The sequence below is a fragment of the Meleagris gallopavo genome, chromosome 2 (assembly GCF_905368555.1).
Source record: "Meleagris gallopavo chromosome 2, MGAL_WU_HG_1.1, whole genome shotgun sequence".
NCBI classification, from domain to species: domain Eukaryota; kingdom Metazoa; phylum Chordata; class Aves; order Galliformes; family Phasianidae; genus Meleagris; species Meleagris gallopavo.
The window spans coordinates 103,726,205-103,751,133 of NC_139405.1; the positions used below are offsets into that span (position 1 = coordinate 103,726,205).

General features: G+C 59.7%; 2 protein-coding genes across 6 annotated transcripts in view; one reads left to right on the forward strand and one right to left on the reverse strand.

Annotated features, from left to right (window-relative positions):
* Window positions 1–1,308, forward strand: LOC146545112 (uncharacterized). The gene has a single exon (XM_085218194.1). It carries the CDS (start codon window positions 1–3, stop codon window positions 820–822), a length of 822 nt encoding a protein of 273 aa, XP_085074320.1. The 3' UTR covers window positions 823–1,308.
* A 24-nt stretch (window positions 1,309–1,332) lies between these two features.
* The window catches only part of DNMT3A (DNA methyltransferase 3 alpha), a 28,176-nt gene continuing 4,579 nt past the window's right edge, over window positions 1,333–24,929 (reverse strand). Inside the window, exons 1-23 of one of the 5 annotated variants that reach the window (XM_085218190.1) lie at window positions 24,871–24,920; window positions 24,013–24,214; window positions 20,869–20,973; window positions 15,220–15,490; window positions 13,228–13,274; window positions 12,380–12,526; window positions 7,585–7,797; window positions 7,330–7,488; window positions 7,142–7,249; window positions 6,744–6,900; window positions 6,514–6,663; window positions 6,188–6,232; window positions 5,851–5,930; window positions 5,647–5,759; window positions 5,274–5,457; window positions 5,096–5,180; window positions 4,309–4,454; window positions 4,105–4,195; window positions 3,673–3,821; window positions 3,499–3,584; window positions 3,035–3,104; window positions 2,789–2,907; window positions 1,333–2,318 (exon numbers count right to left, since the gene is read on the reverse strand). In XM_085218190.1, the coding sequence (XP_085074316.1) occupies window positions 2,177–2,318; window positions 2,789–2,907; window positions 3,035–3,104; window positions 3,499–3,584; window positions 3,673–3,821; window positions 4,105–4,195; window positions 4,309–4,454; window positions 5,096–5,180; window positions 5,274–5,457; window positions 5,647–5,759; window positions 5,851–5,930; window positions 6,188–6,232; window positions 6,514–6,663; window positions 6,744–6,900; window positions 7,142–7,249; window positions 7,330–7,488; window positions 7,585–7,797; window positions 12,380–12,526; window positions 13,228–13,274; window positions 15,220–15,490; window positions 20,869–20,973; window positions 24,013–24,214; window positions 24,871–24,905 (2,904 nt within the window). In that variant the 5' untranslated portion in view covers window positions 24,906–24,920 and the 3' untranslated portion in view covers window positions 1,333–2,176. Of the gene's footprint in view, window positions 2,319–2,788; window positions 2,908–3,034; window positions 3,105–3,498; window positions 3,585–3,672; window positions 3,822–4,104; window positions 4,196–4,308; window positions 4,455–5,095; window positions 5,181–5,273; window positions 5,458–5,646; window positions 5,760–5,850; window positions 5,931–6,187; window positions 6,233–6,513; window positions 6,664–6,743; window positions 6,901–7,141; window positions 7,250–7,329; window positions 7,489–7,584; window positions 7,798–12,379; window positions 12,527–13,227; window positions 13,275–15,150; window positions 15,491–17,982; window positions 18,145–20,868; window positions 20,974–21,122; window positions 21,347–24,012; window positions 24,215–24,870; window positions 24,921–24,929 lie in introns of those variants that run through there. The other 4 variants (XM_085218189.1, XM_085218192.1, XM_085218191.1 and 1 more) reach the window with 4 other exon arrangements.

The window sequence follows — 24,929 nt, forward strand, 5'->3', positions numbered from 1 at the left end:
ATGACCATCACCATGATCATCATTATCACCATAACCACCACGACCATCGCCTTGACTGTCACTGACATGATGACTGTCACTATGACCACAACCATGACCACAACTGTGACCATGACCATCACTGTCATCAGGACCACCGCCATCAGTATGACCATCACTGTGACCGTTATTGTCACCATGACCATCACCATAACCATGACCGCCAACAAGACCATGACCGTCACCATGAACGTCACCATCTTTGTCACTATGACTGTCACTGCGACCATAACCATGATCGTGGCCATGACTATCCCTGTCACCATGACCATGATCACCACCAAGACCATGACCATCACTGTCTCTGTCATCATGACTGTCACTGTGACCATAACCATGATCAAGACCATCACCGTCACCATGACCACGGCTGCCACCAAGACCATGACCGCCATCGTCTCTGTCACTGTGACCATCACCATGACCACGACCCACGACCACGACGGTCACCACCACCATCACGCCACCGCAGCATCCCCACGCTCAGCACAGCACCGGCCGCCCTGCGCCCTCCTGCAGCTGCCGCTGCCACAGGTGCACCGTGGATGCACCGTGGTGCCCACCAAAGGGACCGCTGGAACCCATCGCTCCAAAAATACACCGGCACGGTGTGGGCTCCAGCCCTGTCCCAACCCAGCGTTAGCACCAGGGTCCGAGCACCGCTCCGGCACCGCCTCCGCGCCAAAACCTCTGCCCGCTCGGGGCCACGTACGCAGAACAGCACCAGTACGTCGGGCGGGACGGCGCCGCTTCCTTTTGGGACAGAAAAAGGTTATTGCATGAGTCGGGGTGGGGGCTCCCCCCCGGCCCCGCCGGCCCCCTCCACGCGGCTCCGGAAAGGCGCGGCGCGTAAGGCAACGTGGAAGCTGATGTCTCGACTCCCCCCGCTGTTTAAAAGCACCATTATGAAGTCGGGTTGTACAGTAGTAACAGTACCTTTTATATATATATATATCTATATCTCATATCTATCATATATATATAAACTGTAAACAAGAGGTAACAGCGGCTTCTAGGATTTGCTTTCTTCAAGGTTTCCTGTGTGGTAGGCACCCAAAATATTGTAGAAAAGGTGTGAGTGTGGCGTGCGCGTGTCCGCCGCGTCCCCGCCGGTGCTTCTGCTCCGTGTCACCGCGCGCGGTGCTGCTGGCAAGGAGGGAGGGAGGCGCGGGCGCCGCGGCTCCGAGCAGCAGGGACCCAACGAACGGAAAAACCCAGCCAGAAAAGAGCGGAAAACGGAAAAGATTACCCCGAAAAAAAAATTAAAAACCATTTTGGTTGGTCGTGTTTTCGTTTCTTTTTTTTTTTTTTCTCTTTTGCTTTGTGTTTTTTTCCTTTCGTTTTTTTTTTTTTTTTCCTTTTGTTTTTTGTCTTTTTCGGTTTGCTTTTTGCTTTTTTCCTTGCTTTGTTTTTTTTCCTTTCTTTTGCTTTGTTTTTTTTTTTCTATGTTTTGTTTTTCGGTGTTTTGATTTTTCCACATTGTTTTTTTTTCCCCACGTTTTGTTTCTCTGTATTTTGCATTTCCCACATTTTCTTTTTTCCTTGTGTTTTGTTATTCCATATTTTGTTTTTTTTTTCCCTTTGTTTTTTCCCACATTTTATTTCCATCTTTTGTTTTTCCATCTTCTGTTTTTCCGCATTTTGGTTTTTTTTTTCTGTATTTTGTTTTCTTTCCACATTTTGTTTTACCATGATCTGGTGTTCTTCCATGTTTTGTTTTTTCCTTTTGTGTTTTTACTTGCATATTTTGCTTTTCCTTTTGTTTATTTCCATGTTTTGATTTCTCATGTTGCGTTTTATCCATATTTTATTTTTTCCTTTTGATTTTTTTTTCCTTCTGTTTCGTGGGTTGTTTTTTTTTTAAAAATTTTTCCTTTTGTTTTCTTTTTTGTCCTGGTGCGATTTATTTATTTTTTTTTTAATATATTTTTTTTTCTCCTGGTTTTAAATAGGCTGAAAGCTGATCGTTGGGGATGGGGAGGCCCCGAGCCCTGCGCTCGGGGAGGCGCGTGCCGGCGGCCGCCGCGCCGTGCTCCCGTCTCTGCTGGGTGCTGGCTCTTCTCTCGCTCCGCGTTTTCTCTTGGCATGGATGGTTCAGTTCTGACGCGCTCCGTGGCACAGTCCCCGTCCGGCTCTCCTAAACGCAGGCGAAGTACTCCTTGAGGGGTGCAAAGAGGTGGCGGATCACCGGCACGCTCCAGGATCTGCCAAGCAGTCTCTGCCGGGCCAGGCGGCTCATGTTGGACACGTCCGTGTAGTGCACCGGGAAGCCGAACACCCTGTGGGACAGGGGGACACAGGGTCAGCTGGGTGACAGCGGGGCCGAGGTGGAGGTCCCACGTGCCATGGAGGTACGGCGCATGGAGCTGTGCCATGGAGCCCTGTCGTGCAGAGCTGCGCTGCAGAGATACGGCAAGTGAAGCATCACCGTGCAGAACTGTGCCACAGAGGTTCGGCTTGTGTTGTGGAGGCACTCAGGACATGGAGCTGTGTTGCAGAGCCACAGCGTGCAGAACTGCACCATGGAGGCACAGCATGGCACACCACACAACATTGTGCCATACAGGCTCAGCTTGGCACATGGAGCTGCGCCATGAAGATTTGGTACATGGCGTGGATGTTTTGCATGTGGAACTGCACCACGGAGGCTCAGTGTGCAGAACAGTGCCCCAGAGGCTCAGCAGTGCAGAGCTCTGCCATAGAGGCTCGGCACACAGAGGTGCCTCCCCCCACCCCCCACCCACAGTACCTCTCCATCTCCGTGCACCACAGGATGTCTTCCTTCTCGTTCATGAAGACTGGGAAGTGCTGGTCTTTGCCCTGCTTGATGGAGTTGGAGCGAGTGGTGATGGTTCTCACTTTGCTGAACTGCAAGAGGCACAGGCTCATTGTCATCGGGTGCGGCATTCAAGGGCAGTGCCATCCCCAAGGGCACAGCCAGGCACCAAAACCCCCAGGAGGTGTGGCAAAGCCCCCATGACCCCCATGGGCTGACCTTGGCTATCCTGCCGTGCTCCAGGCACTCCTGGAGTTCCAGCTTGTCATTGACCGTGGACGCCAGCGGCCTGGGAAGGACAGAGGTTGGAATGGGGTGGCAGTACTATGTCTTCACATTCCCACATGGTGGCTTCCCAGAACAGTTTGCTGGGTTCCCATGTGCCCACATCCCATATCCCCATGTGGTGGCTTTCCAGGAAGACTTTGTCGGGTCCCCATGTGGTGTAACCTGAGGACGACTTTGTAGGGGATGGCTGTAGCCACGTCAGGAGCATCAGTGCCCATTGCCCACGGGGATTTTGGGGAATCCAAGGGGCCGCAGAGCCACCCAGCACTGGATTCAAGCCCTGTGGGCAGCCCCAAACACACACACACACGCACACGCACGCACACGCACGCACACGCACGCACACGCACGCACACGCACGCACACGCACACAGGGTTTGGGGGCTCTCACCAACCTGTTCATACCGGGAAGGTTACCCCAGAAGTACCGTGCCCGGTGTGCCGCAGACACCTCTTTGGCATCAATCATGACGGGGTTGGACTGGCAGAGCACAGAGAGGCCGGGGGTCACCGGGGGCTCTGCAGGGCCCACGGTGCCCCATAGGATGGGGACATGGGGAGGCACCGACCTCGAGGAAGCGCGAGATGTCCCTTTTGTCGCTGACCCCCATGGCCACCACGTTCTCAAAGAGCCAGAAGAAGGGTCGGTCGTCACCCTCCTTGGGCCGTGCTTCATGCAGGAGGCGGTAGAACTCAAAGAAGAGGCGCCCAGTGCCCTCTGGGCAGGAGAGAGTGGTGTCAGCAGAGGGGTCGAGGGGAGTGACAGGGGGATGTGGCGAGGGCACACTGCAAGGGGGACACTGATAGAGACATACTAGCAGGGAAATGGCAAAGAAATGCAAAAGGGACACAGTGAAGGGACATGATGAGAGGAATAAGGGGATGCAGCAAGGGACACAGTGAGGGGACATAATGAGGTGAGGAGACATGGCAAGGGGATGTAGAGATGGTGATGCAGTGAGGGGACATGCTGAGGGGATGCAGAGAGAACATGGCCTTACCGTACAGCCCCTTCCTGGCTGGGTTCACTATAGAGAGGTCATTGCAAGGGCTGCCCCCAATTACCAAGTCGAAGGGGCCCCACTCCTGTATCTGGGGGAGGAAGCATGCGGTGAGCTGCGGGGTGCCCCACAGTGTGGGGATGCCATGGGACAGTGGGATGGGGGCGTGGACCTGGGGTCTGTACTGTGTTGGAGGGGACGTACATGTTTCTGGGTGACATTTCGGACGTCGCCGACGTACATGATCTTGCCTTGGTGCCTCACCATGCCCACGGTGATGGAGTCCTCGCACACTTCGGAGGCAATGTAGCGGTCCACCTGGATGCCCAGGTCCTTCAGCACCAGCAGGCCTGTGGGCAGCGAGGCCAGGTTGGTGAACAGCGGGACAGGGGTCTCATCCCACCTCCCTGTCCCATGTGTCCCACCTCCCCATCCCATTCCATTCTGTCCTATCCCATGTAAATTCCTTATTCTATCTCATTCCACGCCAATATGTCCCATTCTGTCCCATCCTATCCTGTCATGTTATGCCCCAATCCAGTTCCATCCCATTCCATCATGTCCCATTCCATTATATTCTATCCAGACTCACCCCAACTCATCATGTTCCATTCTACTCCGTCCCATTTCATCCCATTATGTCCCAGCCCACGCCATAATGTCCCATCCTGTTACGTTACATCCAGTCTCATCCTGTCCTGTCTGATCCTACTTTATCCCGTCCTGTTATGTTCAATCACATCCCATTACGTCCCACCCGATCCCATCCAGACCCATCCTACTTTGCTCCCTTACATCTCATCCTGTCTCATCCCATCACATCCTATCCCACATCACTTCCCCATCCCATTCTGCTCTATTCAGTCCCATTCCAACCCATGACATTATGTCCCATCCTAACTCAGCCCATTATGCTCCATCCCTCCCCGCCCCACCTCATCTCCCAAGGGGTGGATGCCACCATCCAGCTGCCCCCAGCTCATAGACCTACCGGTGGCAATGCCATCAAACAGCGACAGCACGCGGATGGGTTTCCTCTTTTCTGCGGGGACGGGCGGGTACACCTTTGGTGGATCCTATAAGCAATGGGGCATGGGGATATGAGGCTGGGGCAGCAGGGCCACGAGATGGGGGGGGGGGAGGTCTATAGGGTGATGGGGAGCACTCACAAACTCCTGGTCATGGTTGTTGGCGAAGAACATCTGGAGGCGCGATGGCCAATCTTCACGCCGCCGCAGGAGCCCATAGACACCCTTATGGCCGCACATGTAACAGTTCCAGGGGTCCTCCTTGATGGCCGCCTGTGCAGCCCCTGGCCCCACCAACAGGTCCACGCACTCCACGCAGAAACACCTGGGGTGGGAGGCACGTGTTAGGGTAGGGGTCCCAGTGCCATCCACGCGCACTGCATTCATGAGAGTCCACGTGTGCCATCATCTCCTCCATTTCATCCCTATTGGACGACCCCTTCCCACTGCAAGCCCCCACACTTTGTGGGGTCCCTCCAGCCCCATCGAAGCACTCCCCAGCTGCTCCCCCCACCTGCAGCAGTTGTTGTTGCCACACATGAGCACCTCACGCCCACCACAGCAGATGGTGCAGTAGGACTGGTATCCGTCGTCATCGTATTGGTACGCACACTCCAGAAAGCAGTTCTGGGGATGGGGGGGGGGCACAGAGTCAGTGTGGACTCCCCACCCCATAGCCCCATGTGGGGCTGTGAGACCCCCACCTCTCTGCACATACCTTGCAGTTTTGGCACATTCCCCCGATAAACAAAGGGTGCTCCAGGGTGACGTTGAGGCTCCCGCAGGAGATGCAGATATCTGGGGTGGCACACAGGGAGGGGGGGCAGTAAACCAGAGCCCCCCACACCAGCACCCCCAGTGCCCAACTGGACCACCTCACTTCTCACCGAGGCTCAGCCATGCCCATGCTGGAGAACCCCAAGGATCTGGAGATGGCAGCCCTGGGAGGGAGTGGTGCCCCAAAGACCCCCCTGACCATGGGCTGGAGGCCCCATTCAAGGCCCCCCCAGCCCCACTGCTGTCAGGAGATGTTGGAGGCTGTGTGCAGTGCTCACCTTCGATGTTTCTGCATTTCTGCCGCACCTCGTAGACCAGCCGCTCTGTGAGGGAAGAGATGCTCAGCTTAATGTTGGGGGTTAGAGAGGAACCCCTCTGTGCCCCTAGCCCTGCTTGAGGGGACCCCAGGATGAAAGGACCCCATTATGGGAACTCCATCATGGACACCCCACTATAAGCACCCCACTATGGGCACTTCAGCAGGGGTTCTCCATTATGGACACTCTGTGGGCACCCCATTGTGAGCACCCCATCATGGTGCCCCACAGACATGGGGCAGCCCCACAAGGCAGCCCACTGCAGACCCGGGGGGGGCTGTGGGTACCTCGTGTGCGCTCATCGATGATCTCCTTGACCTTGGGTTTCTCTGTTGTGCTTTTCCGGGGCTTTTTGGCGGGTGGGGGCGGCGCGTAGGCAGCGGCTTCTGGCTCGACCCACATCTCTGTGTAAACTTCTTTGTAGGGGTTGCGCTCCTCTGTGAGGCAATGGGGGGCTGTGAGCAGCGAGCATGGATGAAGACAGACCCCCTGTCCCCATGCCTGTCCCACCGCTCACCTTCGGGGGGCTCCAGACCCTTGGGGCCGGAGGGCTGGAAGCCGCCCAGTGCCCACTCGATCATCTGCTTGTTCTGGATCTCCACTACCTTGGAGGTGTCAGTCTCATCATTCTCAGGGCACGCCGGGAAGATCTTCCCTGCTCTGCTGCTTGCCACCTGCATGGGAGCGCCCGGCACTGCGTCACCTTCTGTGTCCCTCCCTGGTGCCACCCCGTAGATGCCAACCCCCAGAGACGCGTGCACTGACTGAGTGCCATATCCTCAGCAGTGCCATGTCCTCGTGTCCCCTCCTACTGCCACTCCACAGATGCTGGCCCCCAACTACTCCAGCACCGAGTGCCATGCCCTCAGCAGTGCCATGTCTCTGATGTCCCCTCCCAGTGCCACCAGTGCTCACCTGCAGCACCTCGTAGATGGCTTTGCGGTACATGGGCTGTTTGTTGTAGGTGGCCTGGTGGAAGGCGCTGGAGAAGGAGCTGAGGGGCAGGAGCTTCTCCACGCAGACCTGCGGGAGGCGACGTGGTGGCCATCACCCAAACAGGGAGACACGAAGGTGGGTGTGCACGGAGCAGGGGTGCCACTCACCACTGAGAACTTGCCGTCCCCAAACCACATCACCCAGCGGGTGCCCTCAGCCGCCCGGCTGCGTCCCGTCATCCACCAGGACACGATGCGCCCCGGCCACCAGGAGAAGCCACGCAGCTTGCCCCACACCAGCTCACCGATACCGAAGCCCCGACCATCCTGAGGATAGGGAGGGACACAAGGAAGGGACAGCGTTAGGGCTGCCACGAGTCGGCCCTGGTCCCGCACGGTGCTGTTGGCATGGGATGTGCTCACCTCGTACTCAGGCTCGTCGTCGGCTGACTTGGATGTGTTCTTGTCGACGGCGTCGGCCACCACAGGCTCAGGCGTGGTGGCCACATTGGGCGAAGCAGGGTCGGTGGGCTGCTGTGAGGCAGGGGGGCTGGCCTCCTCCTCCTTCTGCGGCTCGGCCCGCGGCGTCTCCTCCACCACGTTCATCACGGCGATCACTTTTGCCTTCTTCTCCGCCTGGTGGAAGAGAGGTGTCAGGACAGTTCAGGAAGCCTCATCCCATCCCACTGCATCCATATCCCACTTCAACCTCATGCCATTCCATCATATCCCATCCCGCTGCAGCCCCACTCAGCCCCATTGCATTCCATCCCATAGCATCCCTATGCTATCCCACTGCATTTGATCCTCACCTTACCATATCCTCACCTCATCCCATCCTCATCAACATCACACCCTCATTCCACCCCATACCCACCTCTATCTCTGTGTCCCCATCCTCATCTCCATCCCATCCCCACCCCCTGGGCACGGTTGCCCCCCAGCACCCCAACCCTTGGGGGCTGTGCCATGCGCCACAAGCTGCTCCCCCTTGTTCCCATGCCTCAGTTTCTCCCTGCACTGTTTATACCCCAATACCTGTCCAAGCTGTGCCAAACTCAGCTGAGCTGGACCAGACCTGGGCCAAACCATGCTAGAGGTTTGTTGGACTCAGAGAAGTTGGACTGCGTTGTGCCAAACTCAACAGAACTGGACCAAACGGTGCGAAACTCAGCCAAGTTGGACTGGACAGTGCCAAACTGTGACAAAATCCACTAAGCTGGACCACACTGTGCCAAACTCAGCCAAATTGGACCAGACCCAAGCCAAGCCATGTCAAACTCAGCCAAGTTGGACCAGAATGGACCAAATCGTGCCAAACTCAGCTTGAGATGGACCAGACTGGATTAAAACACGCCGAAAAACGCCGACCTGGCCAACCCACGCCAAACTCCGCCGAGCCGGCCCCGACCAGTCCAACCTGTGCCAAACTACACCACGCGGAGTTCAGCCCAAACCGTGCCAAACTCAATCGAACCGGTCCGAGCCGCTCCGAGCCGCGCCGGGCTGAGCCGTGCCACCCCCGCGCCCACTCCACGCGGCCACTTACCCATGCGGGCTGAGCGCTGCGGCCGGACCGAACCGAGCCGAGCCGTGCCGAGCCGAGCCGGGGGCACGGCCGGCGGTTCTTTGTCTGGGAACTCCGGGTCACATGGTCCCAATCGGCCCGGCTGGTTGGCTGCGGGGCACCCGGCTCGGCCCGCCCCCCCCGCACGGCTCGGCCCGGCCCGGCCCGGCCCGGAGCGCTGCCCTTTGTCCCGGCGCTGCGCTCCTTTCGTGGACAAAGGCGGACGGCTCTGCAAGCCGGGCGTGAGGTGGCACGGCGGGGTCGGCTGTCCCACGCGTGTCCCCGGAGAGCCGCGTGTCCCCAGATGCACCCACCTCAGCGGCACCCCAGAGTAACTCCGGGCGCCTCAGTCTCACCAGACACACAGATGTCCCCTGCGCGTCCCCAGAGAGCCGCGTGTCCCCACTGCATCCAGCTGAGCATCGCCCCAGAGTACATCTCCCAGACACCCCGAAGCCGATCTCCCAAAAGCCAGATGTCCCCCGAGTGTCTCCAAGGAGCCGGGTGTCCCCAAAGGCATCCAACTGAGCAACACTCCAAAGCAAATCCGGACACCCCAAACTGCGTTCCAAACAGCCACGCATCCCGTGGGCTCGCAGCCCCACGCCGTGCCACCGCCTCTGTCCCAAGGCGTTGGAACCCCCAGAGCTGACACAGCCCCGGCACCCCGAGCTCCGAACCCACACCAGCGTCCCAGTGGGGCAGAGAACCCCGCACTGGCAGCACCCGCCATGCCGTGCAGCCACAGAGCTGCGCCACGTGTACCCATTCCCACCCATCCCCACTCCCACGCGTGCCACCGCCACGTTCCCACTACCACGTGTGCCATCCCCACGTTCCCGTTCCCATCCGTGCCCACTCCCGCAGCGTCCCCAACCCCGCACACCCATCTCCACGCGTCCGCCCCCACGCGTGCCCGTTCCCCGTCCGTGCCTGCTCCCACACGATCCCACTCCTGAGCCCCATGGCCATGCTGCGGCCGCGCCGTCTCTGCGTGGCAGCGGAGTCGCGGCGCGGTCGTAGCGTGCGCTTGGTGGTGGCACCGCCGGGGATAGGCTTTGCCATGCGGCACCGTGCCATGCTGCAAGGAGCCGAGCCTTCGTCGGATGAGGGATGAGCGCGGAGACGGAGACGGCACGGCTCTGGGATGGGACTGACGCGATGCGCTCGGGGTGCCAGCACCCAGCCCAGTGCCCACCCCCCAGTGTCCCCAGCGCAGGGCTGAGTCACTCAGGGCCCCTTTGTGTTGCAGATGGAGGGGACAAAGGGAATGGCCGTGGGCCCCGGGCAATGCAATGAGGGCAGAAGGGGACGGGGTGGGGGTGGCAGCAGGGCCCCCGGTCCTGTCCTCATCCCCGTGGCCCGTCGTTTGCTACCCCCACCATGCCCAGGTGTCTGAAACTCTGAGATCCCCTCAGCACTAGAATTCCATGGTAAAGAGACCCCAATGACACAGGGACCCCATGACACTGGAATCCTCATGGCATGAGAATTCCACTGCACAGAGACTACTATGGCACAGGGATGCCTATGGCACTGGGAGCCCCACAACACAGAAATTCTATGTCACAAGACATCATGGCACAAGGACCTCCATGGCATAGGAATTCCATGGCACAAGGAACCCCACGGCATGGGAATTCCATGGCACAAGGAACCCCATGGCATGGGAATTCCATGGCATAGGGACATCATGGCACAAGGACCCCCACTGGGCAGGGACCACTATGACACAGGAACCCCCATGGCATTGGGATCCCCACAGCACAGAAATTCTATGGCATGGGGACTCCACGTCATGGGGAATCTCATGGCATAGGGACCCCCCATAGCATGGGGACAAGGATTCCTATGGCACAAGGATCCCTATGGCACAAGGACTCCCATGACATTGAGATCCCCATGGCATGGAAATTCCATGGCATGCACACCCCATGGCATGAGGACCCCTGTGGCACAGATGCTCATGGACACCACCAGCACAGGGACCCACAAGGCACAGGGACTTTCTCTTGGGAAAAATCCCTTGGGTCCTGCACAACGCCCAGGAAACCCAACAGAACGTGGGCAACCATGGCATGCAGCATAGTGAGAGGATCTGTACCGCCCCTGCTTGTGGGGGGACCCCAGGATCCAGGAGTGACACAAAAAGCACCCAAGAAAAACTCCTGGTGGGGGTGAGCACACAGCTAATTCTGCTTGGGGCTGTTCTCCCTTTGTCTTGGGAAGGAGCAGGGCAGGAGAGGGAGGAAATGTCCCATCCGCTGACTATTAACGCAGAGATAAGCAGAGATTGGCACATCCCTGCGATTGGCAGATTGGTGATCAGGCCTTTCTGCCCTCAGGTCACAGACATCCTGTCCCCATCCCATCCCATCCTCATCACCATTGCTATTGCTATTGCCAACGTAATCTCTACCTCCACTGCCATCCCATCCCAATCAAACCCAATACAACACGACTTACCCCAACCCCATCCTTTTACCATAGCCACTGCCATCGTCATCTCTATCCCCATTGCCATCGCCATGCCCATCCTCATCCCACCCCATCCCATCCCTGCCCCATCTCCATCTCATCCCCATCCCATCCAAACCCAATCCAACTCACTCCATCCCCATCCTATAGCCATGTCTCACCTGCACCTTTGTCCTATCCTATCCCCATCCCACTGTGTCTCCACCTTCATGCTATCTCTGTCCCACTACCACTGACATCTCCATGGCCATCCTCATGGCCACCCCCACTGACATTGCCATCCCCATCTGCAGCCCTACTCCCATCCTTGTTCTGTCTCATCCCATCTTACTCCCATCCCATCTCACAGCCAGCACGGTGTTACCACAGCATATCTATGTCAGGGAGAGCTGGTCCCCACCCCTGAGCTCTCTCCACACCCCAAAACAAGCAAACCTCATGGGAGTGCAGCTGGGAGGGGACACTGACCCCTTTGCCAAGGGGATCTCCTGTCCTTGCTGCCACCAGCACCGGGTGACAACTGGCAGCCAGGCTGTGAGACCCATGGGAAACACACTGAGTGTGGCTCAGCCTTTCTCCCCGTAATGAAAAGAAAACACTTCATCTCGTTAGAAAAATAAAGGAATTACGCGTGGCCAAAATCGGCATTGTTTGAGAAAGAGGAACTGCTGAAAAGATGTATTTTGCTTTTTTTTTTAAGTATTTTTCCCCAATTATTTTTGGCCGCTGAGTGCTGCTGGCTGACCTGAATCTGCGTTTATTTGGCGAGGGAACAGTGAGCTGGGAATGTGGTGCTTGGTGTAAGAACTGCATGGGGACTGTGCCAAGTCCCACTCAGGACAGAGAGCACGGGGTGGCAATGCCACCAGTGTCCTCACAGTGCAAAGGGGTTGAAACCCCGCCAGAATACCCACAGGGGAATCAGCGATGGCCTGACCTTGCTGTGCCTGTGGGGACACCGAGGCTGTTCCAGCTGTGCCCCATGGGGATGCAGAGACACGGCATGCCAGCTGTGCCCTGTGCCACTGTGCCACATGGGGACATCAAGGCCATGCTCCATCTCCACTGTCCCCAGGCCTCGCTCTTGTCCCTGGAGAGCCACAGCACGGCCCCCGCAGCCGTACCACGGCACCATCCTCGTGTCCCTAAGGTTGGTTGTCACCAAGTCCTCACCTCTCTCTTCCAGCGTGCCAGCCACTCGTCGCGCTTCCTCTTGCTGATGTAGTAGGGGTCCCCTGCCTGGAAGGTGTGCCGCTGCATGGGGCGCTGCCGCAGGCTCGACTCCCAGCCCAGCCCACCCCGCAGCCGCCCACGGGAGCCCTGTGGGGAGAGAGTGGGGTCAGGAGGGAGATTGGGGCTGCAGCACCATGAGCACCCCAACCCCTCCCCCTCCCTCCCTATGAGCACACTCACACACATGTGCAAACATGTCCATATGGCATGCACTCACACGTGCGCACTCACAGATGCACAAAGGGCTGCACACACTTGTGCTCACGTTTGTATGTGCCCACAGATGCGCATGCTCACAGCTGTGTGCACGCACATGCAGATGTACACACACATGCAGATGTACACACACATTTAAGTGTACACACACATGCAGATGTACACACACATGCAGATGTACACACACATTTAGGTGCACACACACATGCAGATGTACACACACATGCAGGTGTACACACACATGCAGATGTACACACACATTTAGGTGCACACACACATGCAGGTGTACACATACATTTAAGTGTACACACACATGCAGATGTACACACACATGCAGATGTACACACACATGCAGATGTACACACACATTTAGGTGCACACACACATGCAGGTGTACACATACATTTAAGTGTACACACACATGCAGATGTACACACACATGCAGATGTACACACACACACGCGCACGCTCACATCTGCGTGCACTCATGTGCACACACAGTTATGCACATCACAAACACACACACGGAAGCACACACGGAAGCACACACAGTTACGTGCACACACACTTGCCTCCATTTTCAGGCTGTCGAAGTTGTTTTCCTCCTTCTCCTCCTTGCCTGCACACAGAGCAAAGCAGCCATCAGTGCCGTGCCATGGGGTGGGACGCCGGCAGGGCTGGGGGGCAGCCCTGGCTGTAGGGGGGGCCCCGGGGCGCGCAGGGGAAGTAGGGCCGGGGCGGTTTCCTGCGCTCTCGGCCCCTCAAACAGAGCCGCAGGTACGCGCAGAGCCGCTGCCGGGAAAGCAGCTAAAAATAACCCCACTGTTTCTGGGGCTGCAAAACCACCGGGTGACGCGGCTGCGGGGAGGGGGAGCAGTGACACCGGCTGGGCACCGGCACCGCGTCCCCGTGGGTCCTCGGAGCTGCGCGCCCAGCTCACTCGTCCTGCCTGCAGGCGGTGGGGCTGCGGGTGGGGAAACTGAGGCACGGGGTCGGGGATTGCTTGTGGGGAAACTGAGGCCCGGGGACCGACTGAAGCGAAGTCCCCACAGGCCTGCGTCCTCAGCATGGGGACAGAGCAAGCGCCAGCACGGGGTGGCATGGAGGGGACAGTGCGGTGGGCTTCTCGCTGCAGAGCTCGAGCCGCAGGGTATGAAAGGGCTCTTTAATGCAGAGGGGAAAGGGCGGAGGAATATGAGCCCCCGGCAGGGAGGTGAAACCCGAGCGCAGCCGCTGGCAGCCACCCCACTCCCTGCAGAGGGTGAGTCACGGCTGGCCCTGCAGCCAGGTGCAGCGAGGGACTGCGCGGCTCCGTGCCTCCGGAGCAGCCTGCAGGCTCAGCGGGGGATGCAGGTAGCTTCCCTGGCCTGCGTGTGGATGGCTCACTCATCTCCATCTCGCTCAGCCCCTTCCCAATCTGATTCATCCCTACCTTGCACGTCTCCATTCTCATCTCGTTCATCTCTACCTCCGTCACTCACCCCCATCTGCACCTCCACTTCCATCTCCATCCCCATCTCCATCTCACTCCACCCCTATCTCAATCACCTCCATCCTCCTCACTCATCACTGCACCCATTTCGCTCATCTCCATCCCCATCTTGCTCACCCCCATCTCCATTTTGCTGATCTCCATCCCCATCCCCATTCCCAACTCCATCTCCATCCCCATCCCCATCTCACTAAGCCCCTTCTCCACCTCACTCATCTCCATCCCATCTTGCTCATCTCCATTCATCTCCGTTTATCTCCACCTCCATCCTCAACCCCATCTTTATCTCCACTTCCTCTCCATTTCCATTCATCTTCATCCCTATCCTCACCTTGCTCAGTTCCATTTCTACTTCCATCCTCATATCCATCTCTACCTCCACTTCCACCTCCACTTCCACTTCCACCTCCACTTCCACTTTCACCTCCACCTCCACCTCCACCTCCACCTCCACCTCCACCTCCACCTCCACCTCCATCCCATCTTGCTCATCTCCACCTCCACCTTCACCTCCACCTCTATCCCCATCTCACTCAATTCCATTTCCATCTTGCTCATCTCTAACGTTTTTGCTTCCCTCCATCCCAATCTCACTCGGAGTGCCCAGTCCCACATCCCGGCTTGTTGTGAGATCCCCAAGAAGACCCCATGGCCTTGGTGTCCCCATGCCCAGGTGCACCCCATCCACTTGCCTCCCACCAGCGCCAAGGGTGCGGGCACCAGCTTAGGGACCCCAGCACAACATCCCACAGGTGCACCATGCACAACACCTCCATGGCACATGCGGGACTGCCATGCAAAGCAGCACAAGGACAGCACACGCGTGGGCGCATGCAGGAGGACGTCCCTCTAACCCTCCTGTCCCTTTCCCTCCCACGAGGCACAGAGCCCTTCTTCCTCCTCCTCTTCCTCCTCTGGTGCTGCCGCCCGTACCCCAGCAGGATGGGCAAGGGCCAGGGGTGCCCGGGGGCGCAGTGGGTGCCCTTGAACGCTCAGATCTTACTTTTCTCTGTGGCCTCCAGGAGTTTCCTCCTCCCGCGTTTCTTCTGGGGGTCGGAAGGGGCCAGCTCACCCTCATTGGCCGGGGCGTCCAGGCCCTCCTTGGGGGTGCAGCGGCCATTCTCCAGCGCCCGGCCCGTCTCTCCATCCGCCAGGCTCTCCGTCTCGTCCTCCTCGGGGCGCCCGCTTTTGGGGCTCGTGCCGCCCTCCTCCGTGCCCTTCCACTGGGCTCCGTCCGTCTCCAGGTCCCCGTTGGGCAGTGGCTCGGCAGGGCTGGCCTCTGGGCAGGGAGGGGGGCACTTGGGGACGGCTGCTGTGTCTTTGGGTGTGTCACTGCTTTCCACCTGCAAAAGAGAAGGGAAAGGATAGGTGATGGGCACAGGGATGCCACCACCTGTCTGGGGGCTGAAGTCCCCGTCCCCTGGATGCTGTGTCTGAAGACATGAGGCACTGCAGTGACAATCTGGGAGCAAAAAGTTGACCGTGCCAAAAAAAAACACCAAGTCCCAGCTCCTGCATGAGGCTGGCAGGGGCTGACAGGGGGCCATGAGGACACATGGACACAACATAGTCAAAACCAGGATGTAGGACCATGGCACCCTCAGGACCTAGACATGCTGTCATGGAAACTTTAGGACCAGGACACACCAATATGGCACCTCCAGGACCAGTAGATGCTGCCATAGAACCATCAGGTGAAGGACACACCAATATGAAGCCTTCAGAACAATGACATGGCACCATGGAACCATCAGGAGAAGGACACCATGAAGATCAGGTGTACCACAAAGTCCAGGACACATGGACATGGCACCACCAAGACCAGGATGTATGGAGGTGACACCACGAAGTCCAGGACATGGGATTTAGGAATCAGCCATCTCTGTCAGCTCAGTCAGCTCAGGAACAGGTTGGGCACCTGTGGGAGGTGGTGGGTGAGCATCTTTGCATCACTTCTTTGGTTTCCTTTCTCTTCTCTTCCACATCTCCTCCATTTGTTAAACAATTTCTAGCTGACTCATGGGATTTCTTGCTTTTACTCTTCTTATCCTCTTCCCCCATCGCACTGTGTGGTGCTGAGCTCCTTACAGCTATCAGCCCACAACACTCTACAGGCATTATTCCACAACGCCCTACAGCCATTAACCCATGCTACCACAACACCCCCAGAACAAAAAGATGTGACATCACGGGGACCTCCATACGCTGCCATGACACCCTGAGGACCAGGTCCCCCTGTCACGGCAACCTCAGAACACTGACACACAGCCACAACACCGTGAGGAGCAGGAAATCCCACCATGATATCCCCTGGACCAGAAAGCAAAGACCTGACACCATGAGAACCATTCTGGCCACATGGAAATGACACCTGTAGAACGATAACACATGGACATGGCAACCTCAGGATCACAATACATGGACACCGTAATGAATGACAACACATGGATGTGAAACCCTCAGGACAAAGACACACAGACATGGCACCCTCAGGACCACAATACATGGATAGGGTCACCCAGAGGGTGGTGAGGCACTGGAACAGGTTGCCCAAGGAGGCTGTGGATGCCCCATCCCTGGAGGCATTCAAGGCCAGGCTGGATGTGGCTCTGGGCAGCCTGGTCTGCTGGTTGGTGACCTGCACATAGCAGGGGGTTGAAACTAAAGATCATTGTGGTCCTTTTCAACCCAGGCCATTCTATGATTCTGTGATTCTATGGTCCCCTCAGGACAAGGACACAGTGCAGTGGTGCCCTCAGGACCAGGATGGCACCCCCAGACCCAGTCCCAGGACAACCTGAGCAGAGGGGACACCATCCTGGCCAGCTGGATGTCCCTCTGGACTGTCACAGTGGGGTCGGGGACAGCAGTGTGTGTGCTTGTGCAAGAGACAGGTGGAATCGGGGCACACGTGTGTGTGTGACAGGCAGAGACAGTGACAGTGGTGTGTGTGTGTGTGTGTGCATGTGACAGGAAGAGACAGGGCATGTGACAACAGGACGTGTGACAACCGCGTGTGTGTGTGCATGATGGTCTGAAACCGCCCGTGACGTCTGTGTGTGGGTGTTCATACGTGTGTGTGCACACAGGACAGGCAGAACCCTGCAACAACCCAATGTGCACACGTGTGTCGTGCTAAGCAGGCATGACCAGAGCGTGCAACACGTGCCAGTGTCGGGGTGACAGCACCAACATCTCCAGCAGGGTCTATGTGTGTATCAGCTGATGCTGAGTGCAACACCTGCTTGCCAGTGTCGAGGTGACAGCACCAACACCTGGAGCGGGGTGTGTGCGCACATCGGGCGGTGCACAGCACGACGCGCAGTCGGCGAGCGGGGCTGCAGGGGTCCGAAGTGGCCACGGTGACAGTCAGAGCGAAAGGGCCATGCCCGGTTCGGCGGTTTCCGTGGCGAAGGAGAGTGAAAGTGCGGCTGCGTCACCGCGCCATCGCGGCGGTGCGCAGGGCTCGGCCCCCCCCGGCTCAGCGCACCGTCAATGCCGTAACCCCAGTGCCACGGGACGGCCCGAAACGCAGATACCCAGCCGTCCCCCGTGCGCTCCCTCCCCCGTCCCCGGCAAACTACACGTCCCAGGATGCACCGTACGGTGGCACGGAGCCAGCGACCGCCGCGCTGCCAGCGGGGCTCGGCGTGAGTGGGGGTCCGCGGAGGGGGGAGCGATCCGTCCCAGCCTCGACCCACGGGCACCGGCGGGGCCACCGGGTGCTGGAGGACCCTCTGCCCTCCTCCGCTCGCCACATTTTCCCATCCGCTCGCCCGTTCATCCGCAGGAGCCCCCTCTCCGGGCGTGCCGGGGGGGTCCCGCTGCCGCTTACCATGGCGCATCCCCCGCGGGTGGGCGCGCAGACCCCGGAGCCCTTATGGGGCCGTCTCCTCCCGGTGCTGCTGCAGTGTCCCCACGGCGCTTCCTGCTCGCCCGACCGCGCTCACTTCCTCCGCTGGCGGCTGGGGAAGGCCGGGGCAGGCGGGCAGCAGCTGCGCACGGGGCCGGGAAGGAGGGGACGCGACGCACGGGGGGAGGAACGGGGCTGGAGAGGGGAGGGACGTTGGGTGACGGATGGGGGTCCGGCGGTGCCAACCCAACCGTGGCACGGGGACGTGGGGCACCGAGCCCCGGCTTCATCCCGTCGGCACCCAACGCCACCCTCGTCTGCACCCAACGCCGTCCCGCTGGCAGCGCGCAGCCCCGCGCCCCCCGCTCTCCTGGGGACAGTGTCACGCTGTGCACCAAGGACACGCGCGCTACCACCACCCTGGTGGCCTCTCCCCGTGCCCACAGTGCGGAAAGCTGGAGGCTGCCCCTCGGCCGCCCCCGCTGCGGGAAAGCGGCGTGCACCAATCGCCCCCGGCACGGCACGGCACGGCACGGGCAGGGGCTCTGTGGGCTGTGTGGGGCGGGTGGACAATGCCAGGAAGCTGGGGTGGGTGTGGGACATGCACTGCGTCGCCGTGCACGATGGCCTGCCTTGCACGACAACTTCTCTTGCACAACAGCTCTCCACTGCACGCTGGGCTGCCTTGCACGACATCTGTCCCTTGCAGAATGATGCCCCTTGCTTGACAACCTCCCTTGCAAGAAAGCTCTCTGCTGCACGCTGGGCTGCCTTGCATGATGTCCTCCCTTACACAATTGCCTTCCCTTGCACGATGGCCTTCTTTACACGACAACCTCTCTTCCACGACAACCTCCCTTGCACAACGGCTCTCTGTTGCACACTGCAGTGTCTTGCACGATGGTCTCCCTTGCACGACATCTGTCCCTTGCATATCCATCCCTTGCACACCAACAGGGGAAGGAGCTGTGAATCCACCCTGGCGCCCATCCCTGTCCCAGGGGAAGGCCTGGCTCGCCTGCTGCTGCCTTCCTTCCCACCCACCCTCTTCCTCTGCGCTGCCGGCTCTGGGAACAAGCGCTGCCTTTTTCCGCACTCCCCTCCCTGCAGGGCCCCCGCCAAGGACTTCGCTCCACAGCTGTGTGCCCCCAGGGGGACCAGGGTGCACCATGACCAGGACGGTGCTGGGCTCCTCCCTGCTCCATTGTGGCAAAGCGGCACAGGGGAGAACCACTGCCGTGCATGGCACTAACTGCAAGGTCACTGGCTGGGGGTGGCCTCAGGGCCACAACTTGGCATGACTTGGCATGGCACAGCACGGCTTAAGGTGACTTGGCATGGCACGGCATGGCTCGTGGTGACTTGGTGGCCCTGGGCGTACTGGTCTCACGGCCATGGCATGGCACAGCTTGGCATGGCATGGCTCGAGGTGACTTGGCATGGCACAGCTCAGCACGGCGTGGCATGGTGCTGCCACCAACACCCTGCAGCTCCTCGTCCCCGCAGGGTCCCCAGGTGCAGGGGCAGAGCCGCCCTGCCCTGGGCCCTGCTCACCTGGCTGACGTCACCCCTCAGGATACATACCTTGGAACACCTGGAAAAACAAATGGTCCTGTTACAGCCGCGCCAGAGGGCTGCCCGCCCCTCCCCAGCTGGGGGTCCCCATCTCTGCGCCCACATCCCCTCCAAACCCTGGGGCTAGAGAGAAAAGTTCCTTGCACCATGGGTTCCCAATGTTTCCATGTGTCCCCATGCTGAGAGGACAGAGCTGCCACCTCTGCAGCACAAGCTCTTGGTGGCACACTCCTGGTGTCCCCATGCCACGTGTCCTCCTTTCCATTTGGGTCCTGTCCCTCCTGCACCTGGTGGCACAGGGGGAGGACAGTACATGGTGCCCAGGAAGGATGGGAGTCACACTTCTCTGTGCCCCCTCCAGCACCAGGAGGTGCCACTGCTGCCACCGCTGCATTCCAGCCCCAATGTGGGGACCCCAGAGCTGCCCCTCAAAGGGTCAGAGCCCTCCAGGCTTCCCAGCTTGCTCCGTTCCTGGATAACTTCTCCCCACTTGTTCCTGTGCCAGCATTGTTCTTGCATCGAAATAGCTCCCGCCCTCTGCACTCACCTCCCATCCCGCTGTATTTATAGCCCCACTGTGCTCCATGTCTGCTACTTGCATCACCAGTGTCCCCTCGTCCCAATGCCATCCCATCACCTAATGCCATCGCTGCAGTGTCTGTCCCACCGAGATATGTCCAAGTGCAGAATTAATCCTTACTGCAGCCACAAACTTTTGCAGAATTAACCCTTGTTTCAGCTGTAAACTTCTGCAAAAAGGCTGCTTGGTGTCCCACGGAGCAGACGGCGCCAATGCTTATTGCAGCCACAAACTTTCGCAAAAAGGTTTTTGGTGTCCCATGGAGAAGATGGTGCCAACGTGCCTGACTGTGGCCATGTGCCCAATTCTGGCAATGGCCAATGCTGCTGGGGGTCCCCTCTTGCTCAGCACTGTCCCCACTATCACCACGTGTCCCTGTGCCAGGAAGACGAATCCAACACCACTGAAAGCTTTGCCAAAAACAGTGCCCAAAGTCAAATGCCATGTCCCCAGAGCTAGTGCCACACCAGGGTTTGTGCTATCCTGTGCCATGCCCTGTGCCAGCAGCACCGGGGCTGCTCCTTGGGGGAACTATTTCCCTGTGCCATGCCCTGAGCCAGCAGCACCGGGGCTGCTCCATTGGGGAGCCATTTCCACCACCAGCAGAGCAGGGATATCCTCTTTTTGGGTGTCAGTGGGCTGCAGTTGCTGCTTGGTAGAGTCAGGGAAAGGGAACTTTGGGGATGGCTGTCCCACTGGGCCCCACTGCTCACCTGGGCGTGTTTGCGTTTTCGCCCAGGCCGCCCGGCCTTCCTCATGGGTGTCCCTGGCTCCTGCTTCTCCTCCTTGCTCGGGTGCTCCTCCTGCTCCTCTTCCCCCTGTGGGATGGAGACACATCATGGTTATGGCAGTTACGGGGCCGCAGCCTAGGCACGACTCCCGCTGGGCACCTGTGAGGCAGTGGGGTGGCACCCCACAGCGCCCCACACCCCCCATTTCCATAGGACAGGTGGTGGTGGGCACTCACCCCAAATCCCCACACTCCAGGTGACTCCGAGGCTGAGTGCGGCCTACTGCGAGGCCTGAAGCCTGCGGTTGCCATGGCAACGCCACACTGCCACCACCGTGCGTGGGGCTGAGGCCTACAGCTTTGTGCACCCCACAGGGCCAGGGCCTGCAACTCTGTGCCCCAGACACAGGGCTGGGGCCTACACCTCCATGCCCCTCTTCCCCCCGCAGAGCCGGGCCCCCCCAGCGCCGCCTGCCCCCCAGCGGGGACGGGACCGGCTCCGGGACTACAGGCAGAAGGGCTGAGCCCACAGCCGAGGCCTATGGCGTCGGGGAGCGCTCCACCTGAGCCCCAGAAGATCGCGGTGGTGGCGGCAGCAGAGGCCCAAGGCAGGAAGAGGCCGCGGAGGGGGGAGCGGGGAAGGCGGGGAGGCCGGCGGGGGGGCGGCGAGGGAGAGGCCGGGGAGGGGACGGGAGCTGGCAGGCAGACAGCGCCGGGCCCGGCAGCCACAGCCAGCGTGGGTCTGGCCTGTGGGGAGAAAGCAGGGGGTCGGCGGTGCCGTGCTCCTGGGGTGGTTGTGCAAGGGGGGACATGGCCCAGGAAACCAAGGCTGAGAAGTAGGGGCACGACACGGCCTTATGGCACTGGGGCTTGGCCCCACGAGGCCTCAGTTTTGGGTGGGTGTTTGGGAGTAGGGGTCTGCAGATGTGCTGCCTGCTCTCCCCACACTGGCAGAAGGTGTGTTGGCGCCATGCTGGCCTCAAACGCCCCATGGTGCTTGAGGGGGGGGTCTTTGCACCTCCCCCACTCCAAGCACTGCTGCGATTCCCCCCATGTCCTGGCTGGGGTGGTCCTGGGGGCATTGGTCTCAGGTTCACAGCTTGGCATGGCTTGGGATAGTGTGGCATGGCTTGAGGTGATGTGGTAGCCCTGGAGGCACTGATGTCTGGGGCACAATGTGGCACAGCATGTCATGGCTCAAGGTCACTTGGCATAGCATGGCATGACATGGCCCGAGGTGACTTGGTGGCCCTGAGGGGACTGGTCTCAGGGCCACAGCGTGCCATGGCTTGGCATGGTGTAATGTGGGACCACGATGGCTGTGCAGCACGTGGAGGAAGCGGCGCGACATTGGAGTGCACTGGAGAGCTAGGGGACATTCTGGGATGCCTAGAGCTCCACACAACCCCAGAGCTCCATGCAACCCCTGGAGCTTTGTGTAACCCCCAGAGCAGCACACAAACCCCTGGAGCTCCATGCAGCCCTCAGAGCTTCATGCAGTCCCTGGAACTCCATGCAGCCCCTGGAGCTCTCTGCAATCCCCAAACTGAGCCCCAGGCTGTGCTGCACCCACATGCATCTCACATGCAGGATGGAGCTGGGGGCACTTTGCAGGCTGATGCTCCCCATGTGTACCCCTCAGAGCACCTCCATGGGGCTCAGCACCTCCCTGCAGTGCGGAGTTGGGGCATAGCACCAGGAACCCCCAAAATGTGGCACAGGGAAACAAGCACAGGGCTGCAGCCACAGTTCCAAGCTCCCCTCCGACAATGTTGTAGCCCCTTGCTGGGAGCTGAGTCACCTCTTCATAAATCACCCCGTGTCTCTGCTCCCTGGGGCTCGCCAAAGAGCCTGGCACGTCCCTGCAGCACCACTGCTGCCAAGCAACAACCCAGAGGGAAACCACCTCCGAGGGGAGAGCTGCGAGCTGTGAGCTGCTGCTGCTGCTGCTGCTGCATGACGCAGTGCCGGCGCCGCACCCGATGCCGGGTCCTTACTCCTGACTGCAGCAGGGCTGTGGGCATGAGGCTCGGTGCTGGGACCCCTGTGCTGAGCTGTTGTCATTGGTGTGACCCACAGTGAAGGGAGCATACGTCCCTTCTGCAGGGGTGACTCAGTGTGTAATGACACGTCCCAGTGGGGTCAGGCTGGGACAACACAGTGTGGTGAAGTGATGTCCAGACCCAGGCACCAGGACCAGAAACACTGAGACTCCAAGCACCATACCCCAGGCACTGGCAAGGGGCACAGGGAGCCCGGGCATGGGACCCCAGGCACCAGGACCTCAAGCAATGGGACCCCACTGGGACTCCAGGCACCACGACCTCAGGCTCTGCACTCCAGGTAGTGGGACCCTGCTAGGATCCCAGGCACTGGGTCCCCGGGCACTGGCACTGTGGGTCCAGCTCATGAGACAGCATCCTGTTGCATCTCTGCCATCCCTATGGGATGAGAGAGAGCTGTGGGCACAGCAAGGCATGTGCTATAGAGCACCACACCATATATGTCCCAGAAGGGGACAGAGACCCCAGTGTGCCCCCCGTACCACGTCCTGCACTGAAGCAGCCCCCAGCTGATGGGCACAGGGACTGACATGGCCCGGAGAAACCCTCATGACCCTGTCCCCGTGCTGCCCATGGCGGGCTGGCATCCAGCTGGCAGCGTCCCCGGTCCCCACGCTGTGACCAGGCCATGCCGTGTCCCCTGTGCGCCAGGGACAATCCTCCCCAAGGAAAGGGTGATGCCTTCTAGTGAAGCACTTGGCTTTGGGTTTGTCCTCATGTCATGAGGACACAAAGAGGCTGGTGGGGGGCAGGACTGCCACTGCGGTCAGGGGCTGTGCGTGCCACATGGGGATCGGGACAGCTGTTGGGTTGTCACCGTGATCCATGATGGGGGATACCCTTTCCCACTCCATACCCCCAACACAGTCCCATGGCAGGGGTCACCCTGTGTTTCCACCGCAGCAGCCGGCGCGGTGCCCCCTCCCCACTGCCCGCACCGCCAGAAATAGCTCAATCCCCACTAATCCTCATGCAGCTCAGCCTCGCTCCCAACTCCCTGCTGCCACCGTGCTCTGGGGGAAGTGCAGCCATGGGGTCCCCCCAGTCCCAAAATGGGGCTGTACCTTGTGCGTGTCATGCGCCTCGCGGTCCGGCGCGGGGCTGCTGGCGTCAAGAGCTCCACTGGAGGGCATGGTGCCGAGGGGGGGATACGGGGGGGGGGCTTGGCACCACGAGGGGCCCCGCTGCCACCACCACCACCGCCGCCGCTGCGCTCCGGCTCTGAGGAGGGCTCCAGGAGGGGTCAGCCAGCCCCTGTGTGGGTCCCTGTGGGATTCAAAGGGATGGGGTGAGGGGGGAGCAGCGGCCCCCAGCCCCCCGCCGCGCCCCCGAGCGTGGCAATGATTAACATGGCACAGCCTTGACTCGGCTGCGCTGCGCCCTGCCTGCGCCCCGGCACGTGGGGTGCACAGTGTGGGGTGTTGCAGGATGCACGGTGTGGGATGCACAGTACGGGACATGTGGGATGCATAGCGTGGGGCGTGTGGGGTGCAGGATGCATGGTGTGGGGTGCAGGATGCACAGAGTGGGGTGTGTGGGGTGCAGGATGCATAATATGGGATGTGTGGGATGCAGAGCATACAGTGTAGGGGGCACAGTGCGTGACGTGGAGGCACACAGCGTGGCACAGGGTGCACAGAGCACAATGTGGGGTACACAGGGCACGATGCGGGGCGCACGGAGCACAATGTGGGGTGTACCGTGCACTACTCGGCAGGGTGCTGGGTGCACGACGTGGGGTGCGCAGAGCGTGGCACGAGCTGCGTGGTGCACAACGTGGGGGTGCACAGAGCACCATGTGGGGCACACGCTGCGCTAGGCAGGGTGCACGGCGTGCAGTGCGGGGTGCAGGGTGCGGGAGGCGGGGTGCGCGGCGCAGGCAGGGCCCCGCGGGGCTGCGGAGGAGGCGTCAGCCCCAGCACCTGTTGCTATGGAAAACGCTGCCTGCATTAGCCATGGCCGAGGCTGCTGTTGCCTTTGG